This window comes from Scleropages formosus, chromosome 7 (assembly GCF_900964775.1).
Source record: "Scleropages formosus chromosome 7, fSclFor1.1, whole genome shotgun sequence".
Classification (NCBI taxonomy): Eukaryota; Metazoa; Chordata; class Actinopteri; order Osteoglossiformes; family Osteoglossidae; genus Scleropages; species Scleropages formosus.
Window position 1 is genome coordinate 8,871,639 of NC_041812.1, and position 18,174 is coordinate 8,889,812.

At 44.8% G+C, this 18,174-nt stretch overlaps 1 protein-coding gene across 1 annotated transcript; it reads left to right on the plus strand.

Moving 5' to 3' along the window:
- The first annotated feature begins 239 nt into the window (after positions 1–239).
- On the plus strand, positions 240–16,114 carry LOC108937564 (macrophage mannose receptor 1-like). Its single transcript, XM_018757579.2, has 31 exons — positions 240–421; positions 1,014–1,412; positions 1,619–1,786; positions 2,529–2,687; positions 3,042–3,155; positions 3,244–3,387; positions 4,203–4,382; positions 4,891–5,048; positions 5,152–5,262; positions 5,432–5,547; positions 5,646–5,794; positions 6,382–6,581; positions 6,785–6,900; positions 7,062–7,137; positions 7,754–7,892; positions 8,009–8,047; positions 8,302–8,465; positions 8,701–8,762; positions 9,074–9,174; positions 9,727–9,869; positions 10,164–10,278; positions 10,830–10,978; positions 11,071–11,094; positions 11,785–11,896; positions 12,498–12,724; positions 12,827–12,992; positions 13,199–13,351; positions 13,502–13,618; positions 14,042–14,203; positions 15,252–15,293; positions 15,566–16,114. Exons 1-31 carry the CDS (start codon positions 253–255, stop codon positions 15,784–15,786), a joined length of 4,395 nt encoding a protein of 1,464 aa, XP_018613095.2. The 5' UTR covers positions 240–252; the 3' UTR covers positions 15,787–16,114.
- The last annotated feature ends 2,060 nt before the right edge of the window (positions 16,115–18,174 follow it).

Consider the following 18,174-nt stretch of genomic DNA (forward strand, 5'->3'; position numbering starts at 1 on the left):
GACCTGCAGACATGACCGAGGTTATCTGTGGCAGCGCAACGTCCGTGCATTCGCTGCTATGTAAACCCCATGCGCCAGATGACAGGGCATCCAGGACAGGGTCCCTAAGCAGGGAGTTTTTCTTTTAATTGTTTTTTTATAGAACCAGTGGATGTTGCTTCATGCCATTTTGCGCAAACTCAGACCCATGTGACAGGATGCGCACATTGTCTGGCTCTGTGAGGGGAAGGGGGGTGGGAATCTGAGGTATGGATGCACCCCACCCTGCTACTTAATGAACAGAAGAGCTCGACGGCTTTTGGAATCCTGTCCAAGAAGACCGCAGCTTCACACCAGCTTGAGAAAATGCTGCCGGTGGGGCGGATGCTGCTGGCCTCGTGTCTCCTGTTCCTTCGTGTTGCGCTCGGTGTCAGTGAGACAGGTGCGTCTTCTGACCACTTCCTTGCACGCTTGTGGATTCCAGTAAGACGGAAATTCTCACCGGAAGCCTCTTTAAATCTCGGCACTAGCGGTATCTGTGCGTGGTTCGGTGCTTCTGTGGAATAAAATATTTGTAAAATTCAGTGCTGTTAATTAATGCAGTTGTCAGATTTCGCGGATGTAACCGTGAAGAAATGGTGAAGTTTTGTGGTGTCTCACCTGTGCTGAGATGTTCGGGAACGAACCTCTTCCCAGGTGAATTTGATCCATTGCACAGCTGCAAGAATACAAACGTAATAAGCTTCATCAACTAATTTAGTTTAAATTTAATTTGTTCTGCAGAAAGTGATTTAATTACCCTCAAGGGTACAGAATCTCTAAGAGATTTGTCGAGGAATGTTGCTATTTGTTGCTGCTGTAATATCAACTCAACATTCATTTTTTTATTTGATATTCTGAAGTGGCTGATCAGTTACGACTTTGCTATGATTTTCACCTAAGAGAGAAGAGACGGTGAAGTGGGTGATGTCTGAATAAGTGCATCAGCATGGTGTCTGACAGTCAATAACATCGCTCTCTTACCTGTGCTACAGACAGAAGCTTCCAGATCTACAGCGACAAGAACAACAGGTGCGTGAGGGTGACGAATCCCGGTTTGATTATCACCGAAACCTGTAACCCGAAGCTCCTTGGCCAGAAGTTTCGCTGGGTGTCACAAAACCAAATCCTGAGCCTGCTGCACAAGAAGTGTCTCGGTGTGCCGAAAGCGGCCGAACGCGGGAAGGTGACGCTGTTTGACTGCGATGACAAAAATGAGCTGCAGCACTGGGAATGCAAGAGCGAGAACGTGGTGAACCTCAAGGGCCACGAGCTGCACCTGTACGGCGAGAACCTCAGGGGCGCAAACCTCATGGTGTGCAACGGTTCTCAGTGCTCGAGCAGCTGGAAGATATATGGCACCGCGGATGACATCTGCTCAGTGCCATATGAAGGTCTGTTTTCATATTCATCTGACTGCATCAACGACATAAATCAAAAATGTTTAGTGTCTATGCCCCTACAGCATGGTCATCGACTCTCCACACAAAGTAATAACTGTAAATTTTCATGGGAATTTTTTAGTTACCGTTATTTCTCCATCTGAACGGAGCAGGGACTTACTGAGAACTCTCGACTTTCCTCCACCGCCTCCTTACAGAAATATACACCATTATGGGCAATGCCCAGGGAGCCCCATGTCGGTTCCCCTTTCGCTACCAGAACCAGTGGTACAGCGACTGCACCCGGGATGGAGAGTCGACCGGCCGCCTCTGGTGCGCCACGGTGCCAGACTATGACAAGGAGGAGGTGTGGGGCTACTGCCCACGTAAGTGTGCCGTGTGTGGCTGGTGTCCAGTGCTGTCTGTTGAACGTTGTTTCCCCCACTGCAGAGACCAGCTATGACTCCAGCACTCCAAGCTGTTGGGAGCTGATGACTGCAGGTCATGGTGGTCAAGACCAGCTTATCTGAACCTGGACATCAGCTCAACTTATTAGCTTTCAGTGACCCTGCTAACATCGTAAATAGCTGTATAAGTTAGTTCAAAAGTCTTTTTCAAGCTAGAATGGCCAGAAGGAGTGGGCAGCCACTGACACGTGGATCCCCAGAGGTTTATTTTGGGAGTTTTTTGTTTTCCTTTCCTTTGCGACCAGCTGGCTTACTTACAACTTTCACAATTAATGTTATTGTAGTAATTTCAAGTATAGCCAACATTTTTTTGTGTATTATGTCTCCGATCCTTTGTTCAGTACTATGTCACGGTGTGACAAGAGCACTCTGTGAAACTGAACTGAATTAATTTCAGCTGAATTGCTTGGAATCAGATCCCACAGGCTTCTGGGAACGGGCTCACTGCCTTAAACAAACCAGGTCATCTCAGAACTGAGGTCATTAGGTGTATGAAGATGAGCTGGTTACTTCTCTGTTGGATTCGTGTGGGATGGCACAAGTTAAGAATGCCAGTCCTGGGGACAATCCCAACTACATGATCTAGGGTGCACCAAGACGTGGAATCAAGGTCCTGTAGAATGAGCCCTATTTGCCCGTCTTTCCCATTAATTCTCTCCAGCAGCTTCTGCGGGCTGGATCGCGGATCCAGTGACTGACGAACTTTACCTGGTGAACCCAAGTGCCCTGCTCACGTGGCACCAGGCTAGGACCAGCTGCCAGCAGCAGTATGGCGACCTACTGAGTGTGGGGCAACCTCACGAGCACACCTACCTGTCAGGTACACCTTCTTGAAGAGCATCCCGGGATACAGGCATAGTAACCCAAACACTCTCACTGTTGCACTGTAACTATTTACTCAGTCAATTTGTCTGCTTTACACTGTGTGCAAAATCCTGTGCAAAAATCGTGTCCATGAGTCTACTGAAAGTACGTGAACATCAAAGTACGAAATCTCAGGTTGTCCTGAATCAGTTCGGAAGAGCTCGCCTGGAGTGGGTCTCACTGGGGAAAACTGTCAGCTACCCAACGTGTCAGTATTAATACATTTTAATGGAAATGAGAGGACTGTTAACTGAGATTTTGTGTCTACATGTATTTATGCTCTTTAAATAAATATTTGTCTTCTATCCAGGCCTGACTGCATCTCTTGGCACTCTTCTTTGGATCGGGCTGAACAGCCTCAGCTCTGAAAGTGGCTGGCAGTGGAGTGATGGGAAACCATTACGGTATTTAAGATGGGCTCCCGGTAAGAACCACGGGAGTGGGGAAGGGGGTTTAAAATGGGTACCTTCTTTCTTCGGCTCAGTTTCTATGTTCTTCCACTACTTTCAAAGGGAATCCATCTCCTGCGCCTGGGCAGAACTGCGCAGCCCTGAACTCCAACAGCATGTCAAGGTGGGAAAGTAGTGCCTGCTCCAGAAAGCTAGGCTACATCTGCCGCAGAACAAATTCCACTAGGGTCCCCACTACTGATCCAGGTGAGAAACTGCTCTCCCTGTTATTGACAGGTCTTTTGATGGGTTGCATCTCCTGCTGATATTCTTGAGGCTATGTAAAACTTGAGAAGGCTCAAGCACAATAACTCAGTTTGCGTTTGGGGTGTCACGTCCTTCAGCAGCTTTGCTGCGGTATACTTTCTGTACGCAAAGACAAAGTGACCACATTCACACAAGATGTTCCAGTCACTGACAAATTATGGATAACTGAAATGCAGAACTTCCCAAAACCAGCAGTCCAAAAACCTGTCAGCATCATGTATCAAGTGTTTGTTCATAAACTGATCATTTCTAGCGGTGTTCGCAGAGATTTATTATTATTTATTATAGATTTAAGGTAAGGATAAGTGCTGCTGAGTCAAATTCGAGTCAATGTGACGACTCAAATGATTTTCAGGGTACCAGAGTGGTTTGCCTATTCTTTTCTTCCACCTGTGTCTTTGGACTGTGGACTGTTAAAGTGTATGTTAAAGCTGGACTTAAATGGGATACCCTTAAATGAACCCCTACTTTTTGGCCGCACATCTGTGTAAATCTGTGGAAGTATGTTCAAGGTAAGAGCTGTGGTGATAGCCTTTGATGACCAGACAACAAGATGAGCCAACCTGGCCAAACAATGCACACCCCTTTAACTCCTCTTTCTTTGCAACATTTTGCTGTGGAATCTTAGCTTGTAGCTGAATCTGCTGTTGAATTGGGGTTTGGTACATTTGGGTGAATATCAATATGTAGTGGCTTCTTAAGATAGCGTAGAGTTTCTTCAAGTGACCATATCTCTGTCCCACGATGAGCAGAAGAGGAGAAAGCCCATGTGTGTCCCAGTCCATGGGTGCCATTCATGGGACACTGCTTTGACTTGCGACGTCCAAAGAAGAGCTGGGCGGAGGCCAAGAGTGTGTGCCGTAAGGACGGGGGTGACCTCGCCAGCATCCGTAGCATCGAGGAGCAGGCTTTCATCATTTCCCAACTTGGCTACTGTGAGTGAACACTCAGAAGAGTAAACTGTGCGCTTGAAATTCTCTTCTCTTCAGCAAACTTTGCCAATATTACCTACATGGCTTCTCTGCCGGTGCTGTCACACTTGTTTCATATATGTCCTTATTTGTTAACCATGCTGACCTTGTATAAATGTGATATTTATTTATTCCAGTGTTTTATACACTACTTTTTTGTATGTATGCTGCTCTAACTTTGAGCAATTTCCTTTGGTATCAATAAAGTCTTGCTCTAGACTTCATTTGGCATCCATCCATTAATATGCAGACATGGTGAATGGTGGTGTGACTCTATGGCAGAATGGGTCTGGGAAAATTGTGGTTTGAAGGGCTTTGGGTTCTTTAAGAACACACCTTATTTGGTTATCATCGCTGGATCATAAATTCAGATAATTTGCATGTATCTGCTGCACTCCATCCAGGAGATGCTGAAGGCATCATGATCCCACCAATGTCAATGATCTCAGTACACACTGTCCCCCAACTGCAGTGTCAACTGATAAGCTGTGGATCGGGCTGAATGACCACAGGATTCCCCAGCTCTTTGAGTGGAGTGATGAGTCTGCGGTCACATTTGCTAGCTGGGAACTGGGTGAGCCATCCCATCACTCTACGCTGAAGGAGGACTGTGTGTTGATGAGGGGGGAGGTAAGCATCCTCACTAGCTTGAACATCATTATCGATGACTGCAATGTGTTGATTTGAGGCTCTGGATGAATACTTTACTAATATCTCCTTCTTCCCATGACAGGATGGGAAGTGGGCTGATGATGAGTGCGAAAAACAGTATGGATTCATCTGTAAAAAGAAAGCAACCTTCAGTTCAGGTGGTGGAACCGCAGTGTCTGCAGGCTGTAAAACAGTAAGTCTTCTGCGACCTAAAACGGAGGATTTCTTTGATACCTGTGTGGGTATTTAAGCTAGATTAATGAATAGGGGAAAAAAATCTAGAATATTCTTTTGATGTTTGCTGTACCTAAACTTCACTCCAATTTTCTGATATTCTTGGTCTCCTGTTGTGCTGGTTAAAGGGCTGGACTAGACATGGGTCTTTCTGCTACAACACTGGACCGGAGATAAAGACGTTTGAGGAGGCAAAGAATGCTTGTGAGAGCAAAGATTCCCGCTTGGTTGACGTCTCAGACAGGTGCACGTGCAGTGATGAACACTAATGCAGCACTATATTTCAACATGGTGCATTTATGTCTTCTATTAATGTGTTAAGTGTTTCTTTTTCTTTTTAAGGTATGAGAACGCATTCCTCACCAGCATGGTAGGCCTCAGACCAGAGAAGTACTTCTGGATTGGCCTGTCCAACACGGAGCAGAGAGACACATTCGTGTGGACCAACACCAGAACTGTGAGGTTCACTCACTTCAGTGCTGGGATGCCAGGTACAGTATATTTGACCCCACCCTTCAACATAGCCTTTGTTATTAGAAAATTACTGCAGAACTTGCATTTTCATCTATTACACTATGTGACACAATTTTTTGTTCCTGAGTAGTAAATGTTATTTCCTTATTGCTTACTCCTAAAAAGTATAGAAAATGCATATTATTCCCTTCAAACTTTGCTTCTGTGAACAGGACAGTGATATTTTGAAATTAACCTATTTCCAATGGGAAAATGGGCGAATTTGCACATTTTCAGTCACATAAAGTCAGAAAAAAACAACATATGAATCAAAATTAACATGTATTTATACTGAAGTTATACAAAAATTACCGTTTTTGAGATTTATAATTATACTGTAAATTACTTTCACAAATCAGCCCCAAATATAGTCTCCCATCATGTTCATGTTATGTGCTCCCTGGTAGTTGCTTTCAAAGTCCAGTATATCCTGGTGGAAGTGCTCGCCTTGCTCCTCCGAATATGCTCGGAGCCATAAGCAATAAGGAAATAACACTTGCTACCCAGGACCAAAAAAAGTAAAAATTTCTTACACTGTGTTATTAAAAGTATTTGTTTTCAACAGGACAGAAACAGGGTTGTGTTGCTGTGATGACTGGGACCTCTGCTGGATTGTGGGATGTGCTTAGTTGTGATAGCCAGGAAAGATACATCTGCAAGCATGTGGCAGAAGGGGTGGAGCCAACAACTGCCCCGCCCACAAGTGCCAGGCCCAGCTGCCCAGAGGACTGGGTGCCCATGGGGAACCGGGACTTCTGTTACAGGGTAAAGAGAGGATGCGCCATGATTTGTGGAATATTCAGCTCAAATGTTGCTTCTCCTCTATAAACATGATTTTAAGACTTACAATCCTGTTCGGTTTTCAGTTTAACAACCAGAATAAACGATAATTTCCTCATACTCTCTGCAAGTCTCTGTAGCTGTTCTGATTCATTTGACAAAGGTCATTTGTGTCCATTTCCTCCAAGCATTACAATAGACAGGAAAATACGAGGAAGACCTGGTTTGAAGCTCGAGATTTCTGCAAAGCCATCGGAGGGAACCTGCTCAGCATCCACAGTAAATACGATCTGAGTCAGAGAGAGTGAGTTCCGTTTCCTGTAGGGTCCCACCTAGCCAAAGTGCCGCTCTGCTACAACCGGAAATTTGACTGGTTCTGTTCAGGAGTACACAGATAAAACCGATGTTAAACCAAACACAGGTGATAACAATCACAATAACTTCCATATGTCTGTCTGTCTGTAGGGATTACAGTGAAGCCTGGATTGGTCTGAACGCCCTTGACCCAAATGCCGGCTTTGTATGGAGTGATGGTTCCTCAGTGAGTTCCGTGTTTATTACACATGCATTAAGCTTTGTAGCATAACTTAGAGCTGGTAGGTCTTATTTTGAACCGGTGCTTCTACAATATTGACTAAGATCAAGTAATTTTATTCATTAATTTAACCTTGAACTTGAATTATTGGGAAGATCTACAGAACTTTATGATGCTTCCTCTAGAAAGTGGGAGGCTCAAACATCCCTGGCTCCGCAGTGGCACGTGGAATATTTTCAGGCTTTAATGTTGGAAAAACTATATGGTCTGGTGTCTTCTTCAAAATATTGTGCTAATTGTATATATAATAGCAATACTTCAGTGTTTTCTTTCACTATGTATATTTGTTGAGGGGGCGCGGTGGCGCAGTGGGTTGGACCAGGTCCTGCTCTCCGGTGGATCTGGGGTTTGAGTCCCGCTTGGGGTGCCTTGCGACGGACTGGCGTCCTGTCCTGGGTCTGTCCCCTCCCCCTCCAGCCTTGCTCCCTGTGTTGCTGGGTTAGGCTCTGGTTCCCCGTGACCCTGTATGGGACAAAGTGGTTCTGGAAACGTGTGTGTGTGTGTATTTGTTGACCTGATGACAGGCTGACAGTATAATATTTTCTGACATTGCTTCTCACAGTCCTCTTATGAAAACTGGAATACTGGGGAACCCAACAATTTCAAAGGCGTGGAGCTTTGTGTTGAGATGCTACGTGATTACACATGGAATGACTTTCACTGTGAAGCCTACAGAGACTGGATCTGCCAAATCCGGAAAGGTACAAATTTGTCGCTCAGGGTACTTTGTTGTGTTGACCTGCTGTGTAAATCCTATTATTATCAGTTTTTCGCTGGTAGATAGGGGTTCCATCATAACCCTTATCTCATCTTGCAGGAGTAACTCCAAATCCGCCACCAACAGAAGGCATACCAGGTGTGTTGTTGTCTTATTCAAGGGTTTTGGGAGGTACTACGCCTATGCCCTACGAAGCAGACCTTTGTTTGCTCCTCCAGACCAAGTGATTCTACTCTCTTTCAATTTTGCAAATTGCACCTTGCAATTTCCAGGTGCCTGAATGGTTTTGGAGCTGACTGAAGATCCATAACCACCATTACATTGCCAGTTTAGTTCTCCTGCTAGACTGGGACTAGTTGATCATGTTGGATTCGTTCTTCACTCCTTTGCAGAGTACAATGTGACTGAGGATGGCTGGACTGTGTACAATGGCTCTGAGTATTACCTTAACACTGAAGTACTTGCCATGGAAGATGCCAGGCATTACTGCCAGGAGAGGTCAGGTGACCTTGTGGTCATCAATGATGAGAAAGAGAGGCTATTTTTATGGAAACAGGTAAGAGGCTTGAGGGAACTGAATGTGAATAGAAGCAGTAGTAGTGCTCACATCAAGACTTGCCCTTTGTTCACAGATGTTTGACTGGAAATCAAACCAGCCCAAGTGAATCCCCTCTTTTTGGCAAATCTTCCAGTTAGAGTGACTAAAGTCTCTGGTATATGATGATATAAAACTTGTTCTCTTCTGGCTCTCAAGAACATACATCAAAATGTAGTTGACTCTTTTTTTCCAGATACACGACGAACGGAGAAATTTCTTTATTGGTCTGACAGTAGATCTGGACAAGACATTTCAGTAAGTGCAAATAATCAGCAAGACAGTGTCCTCAAACGTCTTCCCTGACAGTGGGTTCTTTGGTACCAGTCTCACGCTCCGTGGCCATTGCTCACTAGTGCGGCCAGTTAGCAATGGCCATGTATAGCCCACTGGCAGAAGCACACTGTCAGTGTTTAGATGTTTGTGCCTAATTAACCTGAACAAAGCTATCACATAGTCTATAGTCAACCAACAAAAATCCTTGCTCTAAGGATGCAATAACAGAGCCCATCCCAGGCTCTAATCAAACACTCTTTCAGCCACACGTTGCTAATGCCCTCTATCTGCAGGTGGATGGACGGATCTCCAGTCGTGTTTGCAGCGTGGAATGAAGATGAGCCCAGCTTTACAAACAATGATGAAAACTGTGTGGTGATGAACCCATCATTGGGTAAGATAACACAGAAGACACACGGTCACTGCAATGATTTGTTGTCCAAAAGATCCTACCTGCACCTTTGGCCAGTGACCTGTGACCTTGTGAAATTACAAAATAATACATAAACACTGGTCAAAAGGAAATGATCTAACACCTGAATGACCAAACTGAGGAATCTGTTCTGTGTTAAAAGTAATATTAAAAGGAGGGGGAAGGACTGGAAGATAAGTTTTGATGTCACCACCTTTGTCATGGGGAAAATTGTCCCACTTTTCATTTTGACGCCTTGCAAAAGTCATTTACACCTTCTCATTGATATTAGGCAGGAATTTCACTTTGTTGCTTTAGCTTGGGAATTTTTTTTCTTCAGTCATCGCAAGCCTTCATGTTTCTGAATCCTCATGTTTTACTGTAGACATGGTGTTGCCTAGGTGATGACCTTCCTATTTCTTCATCACATACATGCTCCATTTGGTGGGATGCTTTCGGTAGCATCTCGGTGGAGGGATGTGACTTCTTTCTGACCGTTAAATGGTCCCAATTGTTTACCCTTTGCATTTACAGGGTTCTGGAAAAATGTGCACTGTGGCCAGCCTTTGCAGTCCATATGTAAGCGTAGTTCTGGTTCCCCCGCAAACACCACCCTGGCCCCCACAGCGGCCCCCAAGGGCGGCTGCGCTCCAGACTGGAAGGCCTTCCAAGGAAAGGTAAAATGGGTGAAAATTAAACTCATCCTGTTTCATTTGTTTTGCTAAACTCACTTTTCCTCAGGTGGTAGTTGTGTAGTTAGCGTTATTGATCCAGTTTCAACAGAACTGCTAAGAGAAGCACATGAGCTACAGCCGAAAAAAACTGGAACAAATTATTAACTAATTGAATAACTGAACAAATAAGAACAACGAACAACTTGCAGCTAGTTGTTGCAATTGACCAATGGAATCAAAGTATTTTTCCGAGGGCGCTGTGTTAATCGCACTTGCTGAACAAATCGATCTTGTCAGTGCTACAAATTAGTTGGAGACATTGCCTCTGACAAGAAGCCCTGGGCTGAGGCCCGGACGTACTGCATCAACCAAGGCGGGAATCTGGTGTCCATTCTCAATAAAAAGGAACAAGGTAAAAGACTGCTTGTCTCCAAAATGTTTGTGTAACTTTTTTAATGCTGCAATGTGTAACGAAATGAAAAGCACCACCCATACAGAACAATCAGCCAGCAGTATCAGTTACTTGTTTATTGGATTTTATTATGACATTTACATTTACATGGGTTCATTTAGCAGATGCTTTTCTCCAAAGCAACGAACATCTCAGAGAAAATACAACGTGAACATTACATTAGGAGAAAGAGAGACATAGTTGCAGACGTGTGATTCTTAAGTAAACCTCGTTTGTTTCTTTCCAGTTTACGCACCAATGTTCATCGTACGAGTAGGTGCAAAAAATTCAGGATAGACTAATCCTGATCACCTTCGTACAATTTTTTTTGGGGTACGCAAACATTTGCGTACAAGACTATGGTTTATTACGATTATGAATCCCTTATGCTGCCAGTACTGTACCTGCACTTTAAGCTGTTCACTTGTGTCATCAAATGTGCGTCGAACCACATGTCAGCAGCATAATTTCACGTTTCCAGTTGCGCCTCTAATGACGTACTCGTTCTACAGCGTTTCTGACCGCCCGCATGATTGACGTGTCCGCGGACATGTGGATCGGCCTGAGCTCACTGAACGATTGGTGGAGGTTCCTGTGGACTGATGGCAAAGCTGTCAAATTTGAAAACTGGGGCCACAGTCAACCGAACACACTTGGCTTTGTAAGGTTTCACAAATGTATATTTGCATGTTTTTCTGATTTCAGTGTGTGCTCTAAGTATTACAGTAATGCCACTTTTCTCTTCATTTTTAGAGAATTTTCACTGAGGAGTATGAGGTAATATAAAGTTTTTTAATTAATTCCTTTTCAGAATTCATTTATTTGGGTTGGAGTTGGGCTGGGGTGCAGCAAAGTCACTAATTCAGGAATGCTCGCTGACACATCTTTCATGCAATGTCTCACACACACACACACACACACAAGGCAAAACCATGTTATCTGCAGGTCTTTGAAATGTGGGAGGAAACCCACATGGACAGAAGAGAAACAGAAGCACTTTGCATGTTGCCAAAAAGCACACCAGCTCACAAATCTGACAGAGTTTGCCACCTTTTAATTTAAGGCTGAATGTTTGAGGATGGGGGGGCCGAGTCCTGCTCTCTGGCGGGTCTGTGGTTCGAGTCCCACTTGGGATGCCTTGCGACAGACTGGCATCCCGCCCTGGGTGTGTCCCCTCCCCCTCCAGCCCTACGCCCTGTGTTGCCGGGTTAGGCTCCAATTCGCTATGACCCCGCTTGGGAAAAGCGGTTTCAGTCAGTGTGTGTGTGTGTGTGTGTGTGTTTGAGGATGTGAAAGTGGATGTGAAAGTGACAGTCTGTGTTAATGAAAAATTGCTATAGTATGGCTCGAAAAAGCCCACTGACTTTGTGCTGCTTGTTGACATTGTTTTGCTCTAATTCTTTCTGATGTAAATTGTCCAAAGAAGGAGCAGGAGATTTAATGGGGGAAAAACTTCTGTGCTTTCAGTGGAAAAGTCTTCAGTGTGCCCTCATGCTACGGAAACCAGACGTAAATGCTGGGCTATGGAAAACCGCTGAATGTACGAGTCCTCAGGGGTTCATATGCAAGAGGAACTATGGCAAGTGTTTCGCCTCATCTGCATTTCGCTCCCCGACGCACCTTTCGAAAAGCTAACTGTCGGATACACAACACGCTCATCCAGTAACTGCGAACACCTAAAAGACCGACAGGCAACATGGCTCACTCTCACATGAAAATGTTCTTAAGCACAGATCGCAATGGTGACACGGGGATGGACGCAGGGAACACGGATCTGGGGATCCTACATATCTGGGGATCCATGTTTATGAGAGTGAGCCAACAGAAACTGAGAGCTTTTTGAAATGTGATAAGGTGAATGGTGCTCGTTCCAGTAAGGATGTTCAAATCCAGAGTCCTCCACATAGCTAGAAAGACCAGATACATCACAATGAACAATGCAGCCCTGGAAGAACCTGAACTTTAACCAACATCAATGCATCGCTACCGTGTCCAGGAGACAGCTGCCCTTGTACAAATAGCCCACGTGAAACTACGTATACATTGTTTAATAAATCAAAATGTCAGAAGTTGATGGTTTTGGCTCAAAACCTGAGTTTGCTGTTATCATTCTACATTTTTAAATCAGAAGTGGTGATGATGCATTCTAATGCTTTAACTTGGTGGTTTCAATGATTTAGACACCCAAGCCGTGCCCTCCACGACTGCATTCTCCAACAGTTACCAGAAGTTTGGCAACAGCTCCTTCCGGGTGGTAGCTGAAAAGCTAAGCTGGGAGCAAGCACACCAGCGCTGCAAGGAAGATTCGGCCCAGTTGGCCAGTATCCCGGACCCAATGGCACAAGCCTTCATCCAGCTGAAGACCCTTAAACACGGAAGTCTCTGGATTGGACTCAACAGCAATAAGGTGGCCCACATCGTTCAATCATCATAAATCACCATCCCAGGCTCTCTGTATTTTGGACTTCAGTTGTGCTTGTATGGTTTGTCACCAGTTTTGTGTTTTCAGACTGAAGGCTATTTCAAGTGGATTGATAACTGGAAATTCCAATACACAAACTGGGGAGAAGATGAGCCAAAGAGCGACTCGCCGTGTGTACTTATGGATACGGAGGGGAAGTGGAAGACCGAGCCCTGCAATAACACCTACAGCTTTGTGTGCAAACACTCCTCAGGTGGCTTCCCAGTTTTTCCCTGAAAACATTCTGCTGTGCTGTACATAAATCCCAAGTCAAAACATTTATTAAAGGGCAAGTTTTCTACCATGAGATCTTCTCACTCCATGTTTAATAGCAGCACCATGAAATGACACCGGGACTATAAATGCTTGAACTTGGCAGGAGAAATCTTGAGTTTCATTTGCATTTTCTGTTGCTTTAAGGTCCCATCCCCACTGATCCTCCCATGCACCCTGGCACCTGCCCCGAATCAACACTCTATAGAACCTGGTTACCCTTCAGAGACCACTGCTACTCTTTTGAAGGCTCCACATATGACAAATGGGGTGAAGCTGTTGTGCAATGCATGCAGATAGGTATGGGAGCCATACTGGAGGATTCATTGGAGCATTAAAAACTGAGCGACAGTAGCAAAAGATCCTTTTATTCCAGTGAGAATGTGCACTTTGACAGATACCTAAGGGTACAATGGTGAAGAGAACCACTGAAGTTGTTGTCTCCAACAGGAGGCTCCCTGGTGAGCATCATGGATCCTGCTGAGAATGAATTTATAAGCAGCCACCTTTCGTTCCTGTACCAGGACAGCTATAAATTCTGGATCGGCCTTTACAAGAACCACAGAGGTAAGAGTCCATCTGAAGAGCAGGTGCTGAAGCTCCTAACAAAGTCACCACTATATCTGTCGTTCAAACCTGGAAAAATTCACAGGTTTGCCTTGCTTCATGACTCCATGTTACAATTTCATCAGCTGCTTGCCTGGTGTATGGTGAAGGTGGCCCAGGGTCCACTCCGAAGCATAGGATGTGAGGCATAGTACACCCTGCATGGCATGCCAGTCCATCAGAGGGCAATCACACACTCATTCACTCACCCAAACACACTACAGTCAAAATAGAATCACTAGTTCAGCCAAAACACACACTTTAGAGGTTTGAGCCAAAGATATTACACTGCCAGTGTAGACTCTTCACTTTTTATGCCAAAGTCCTACATTGGCTACAGCACAGAAGCTCCAAAGAAAGTATCTGTTCCTTTCTCACCCACAGACCAATGGCTGTGGCATGATGGGAGTGTGGTGGACTATACTAACTGGAACGTGGATCAGCCCCATGCAAACCATCACTGCGCTTTCATTGACCCCATGAGCTCCAAGTGGAGCTCTTACAGGTGTATACAATATGGTCATCGTATCTGCAAAGTGCGCAAAGGTAAGCGCTCTGATGGAAACAATGTTTTTCCTTTTGAGGCTGAACTCACAAGTGCCAACAGTCTGAACATTAAAAATACGACCATTTTCTGCCGACATAATGAATAATAATAAATTATTATTTACTAATATAATAAGTTATTCTTAGTATTATTAGTAGTGATAATAAATATAATTTATTAATGGTAATAGTATCTAGAAGGGGGTGCGGTGGCGCAGTGGGTTGGACCGCAGTCCTACTCTCCGGTGGGTCTGGGGTTCGAGTCCCGCTTGGGGTGCCTTGTGACGGACTGGCGTCCCGTCCTGGGTGTGTCCCCTTCCCCCTCCGGCCTTACGCCCTGTGTTGCCGGGTAGGCTCCGGTTCCCCATGACCCCGTAAGGGATAAGTGGTTCTGAAAATGTGTGTGTGTGTGTGTGTGTGTGTGTATGTAATAGTATCTGGGACAACTAGCAGTGTAATGGTTAGAGCTGCTGCCTTTGAACCTAAAGGTCACAGGTTTGAATCCCATCTCTGGCTATGGTACCCTTTTAAAGTCTTTGCTCCTACTTACTCCAGTAAAATTACCCAGCTGTACAAATGGGTAAATGATTGCAAGTATTTTAACATTTGTAAGTCACTTACAAGCGTCAGCTAAATTAATAAATGTAAATAAGAACTTTCATTTTTCATTCATTCTAGCATTTGAATGTGTTGCTGTATGATGAACTGTTAAGTTCCCCAACTGAGAAATGGGTAAATAACTGTAGATATTTTAACACTGTAAATCACGTTGGAGAAAAGTGTCATCTAAATGAATAAATGTAAAACAGGGCAGGTGGGGGATGGAGCAGAGGTGGAAACGGTTTCAGGGATTTTTTTATTCTCTAAGGACAATGCTTTTTTCTCATGACTTAGTTACACAGGGAAGACCAAATTTAGCAATTTCACTTCAGATAAAATGTCTTAAGATTCTAGGACAGTTAAATTATTTTTTGAAATGCATAACTGAGTTTAATATTTTTGGTGCGTTTATCGTGTCTGATGTATTTTGGTTTCAATTCTTTCTCAGTTCTACCAACTACACACACTGGAATGACTACACCAAAAGTTGGTAAGTTGATCTTCAAAACCTGATGGGTAAATTAATGTATTTATAAATACACTGGTAAAAAATAAAGATGTTACTAATGGTAATAGTAGATATTTAAGATTTTTTGTTTTATTGCAGTATTTGAGTATTTTCCTACTGTTTTGCTTCTGGTCGCACAAGACTGAACAATTTCTGCCCAATTGTTCTGCTTTCTAATGTGACGGAAGTGGTAAGAGCACCAGGTGTTTTTAGGGTATCAAATGATTTCACTGGGAAATTTCCCTGCCTTTCAGAACCGTCAACACATCAACCAACTCACAGCTCTGGCACTGTTGTCGCAGTAATCCTGCTCTGCGTCATGACGGCAGGGGTTGGTGCCTTCATCTTCTACAGGAGCAGATTTTCTACGGAAGTCCCACGGCTCCAAAACTTTGAAAATTTGTTATATTTCGGTAACACCCCGGACAGGAGCCCATTGGTGGAGAACATGGAGAACATGGAGAAAAACTCATGATTACCAGTTTATCATGATGTAATGCAATACGAAGCCCATTTTTCACACCATGTGGGAGAAAGGCACCGTCCTCCCGTTGGTTAGTTGGACGTGGGTCTTTGGAGACTGCCCTAACCTCACTTCCTTTGGTATGACCTTTGATACGTCCATCCATTCAAAAGTCAAAGTCCACCTTCATTCAAGATGTCCAGCAGCTGTGCTTGTCTTCATGTAAAACTGCCAAGGATGAGGTCATCAACATGGGTTCTACATGAAATGTACCGGTTCCTCAAGCAAAGTTCTTCCTGCCAGGATAAACTGTTTAAAAGAAATGTAACTTACACTGTTTCACTCCTCCTGAGGCTGTACAAATAATTGGTTGACTTATAGCTTGCAAATGCATGTTATCTAATTTAGTATATATACCCTGTAACCAACACATTTCTCCTTTAAGATGTAAAGAATATCTCTTATGATTGTTTTTACCTAAAAGTGTAAATAGTTAATAGCAAAATCCTAGTAATAAAAAAATGATACAACTAGTACTGCAAAAGTATCATTAGTATAATAAGAATACACACAGTCTGAAACTGCTTGTCCCTTGTGGGGTCGCGGGGAGCTGGAGCCTACCCGGCAACACAGGGCATAAGGCTGGAGGGGGAGGGGACACACCCAGGACGGGACGCCAGTCCATCGCAAGGCACCCCAAGCGGGACTCAAAGGCCAGACCCACCGGAGAGCAAGACCTGGGCAAACCAGCTGCGCCACCGCACCCCCCATAATTGTAATAATATATACACACACACACACACACACACACACACACACACACACACACACACACATTTTCAGAACCGCTTGTCCCTTACGGGGTCATGGGGAACCGGAGCCTACCCGGTAACACAGGGCGTAAGGCCAGAGGGGGAGGGGACACACCCAGGACGGGACGCCAGTCCGTCGTAAGGCACCCCAAGCGGGACTTGAACCCCAGACCCACCGGAGAGCAGGACTGTGGTCCAACCCACTGCGCCACCGCGCCACCCTTTATTAATATAATACTTTATTAATTTACTATTATTCTAAAAGTATTACCATTATTATCATTACGTAGTATTGGTCCGAGGTGACTTACAGTGGTAGGTACGCAAAACTCCCTACAGTCGTTCACATATTTGTACATCGACCACTGTAACACACACACACGCACATTTTCAGAACCGCTTGTCCCATACGGGGTCACGGGGAACCGGAGCCAACCCGGTAACACAGGGCGTAAGGCCAGAGAGGGAGGGGACACACCCAGGACGGGACGCCAGTCCATCGCAAGGCACCCCAAGTGGGACTCAAAGGCCAGACCCACCGGAGAGCAAGACCTAGGCAAACCCGCTGCGCCACCGCACCCCCCATAATTGTAATATAATACTTTATTAATTTACTATTATTCTAAAAGTATTACCATTATTATCATTACGTAGTATTGGTCCGAGGTGACTTACAGTGGTAGGTACGCAAAACTCCCTACAGTCGTTCATATATTTGTACATCGACCACTGTAACACATTATGAACAATTCAGAGTCACCAACTGACCTAACACATATGTCTTTTGACTGTGGAAGGAAACCAGAGCATCCAGACGGAAGCCACATACATCCAACACGAACTTCCAAACTACACACAAATTGACGCGGATTTGGACCCACTCCTGAAAGCACATCAGAACCTGTCTGCTGCGCCACTCTGCCGTTCATGTAGCCTTCCGTGGCAGTACCTCCATCCGTTGATGCTGGATTGTTTTACGCAAAGATGCAGCCATCGCTATTTGGTCTAAATCTACACATCAGTTGCCAGCTTCACAAAGAATCTAAAAAAACAAAAAGAGGTGAGGGAGACTCTGTGGGTACGGTCTTCCCTTCCACCTGTACTAAGAGCACGGTCACTATTTGTTTCAGTCATCTGTGTCATTAAATGTGGGCCTGTGGTCATAAAACGATCAACATTTCTCACTATGGGATGAACTTCCATGTATACGCTGTATGGAGATGGAACGTTTGCGGAAACAGTGCGAGATATTAATAGATGGGACTAGCGGTTCTGAAAATGTGTGTGTGTGTGTGTGTGTGTGCTTGTTTGCCCTTAAATCACCTGCATTGTTGAGTGTAAGAAACGAGGCAGGAGACAGGAGATGCAGTCGCCCGTTGCTGTGGGCTTTTATTTGCCCTTAGACAGGGGAGAAGGAAGGAGTCGGGAAAGGGGGAGCAGGGAACAGGTAGGGCGAGGCTTCGTGTGGGTCGGGGGGCTGGGAGAGTCGTCTCAAGGATCAGGATCGGGTTCGCCTCTGTCTCATTCTCCTCGGTCTCTCCTCTCTACTGCTGGGCACCGGGGAAGAAATAGGGAGTGAAATCAACCC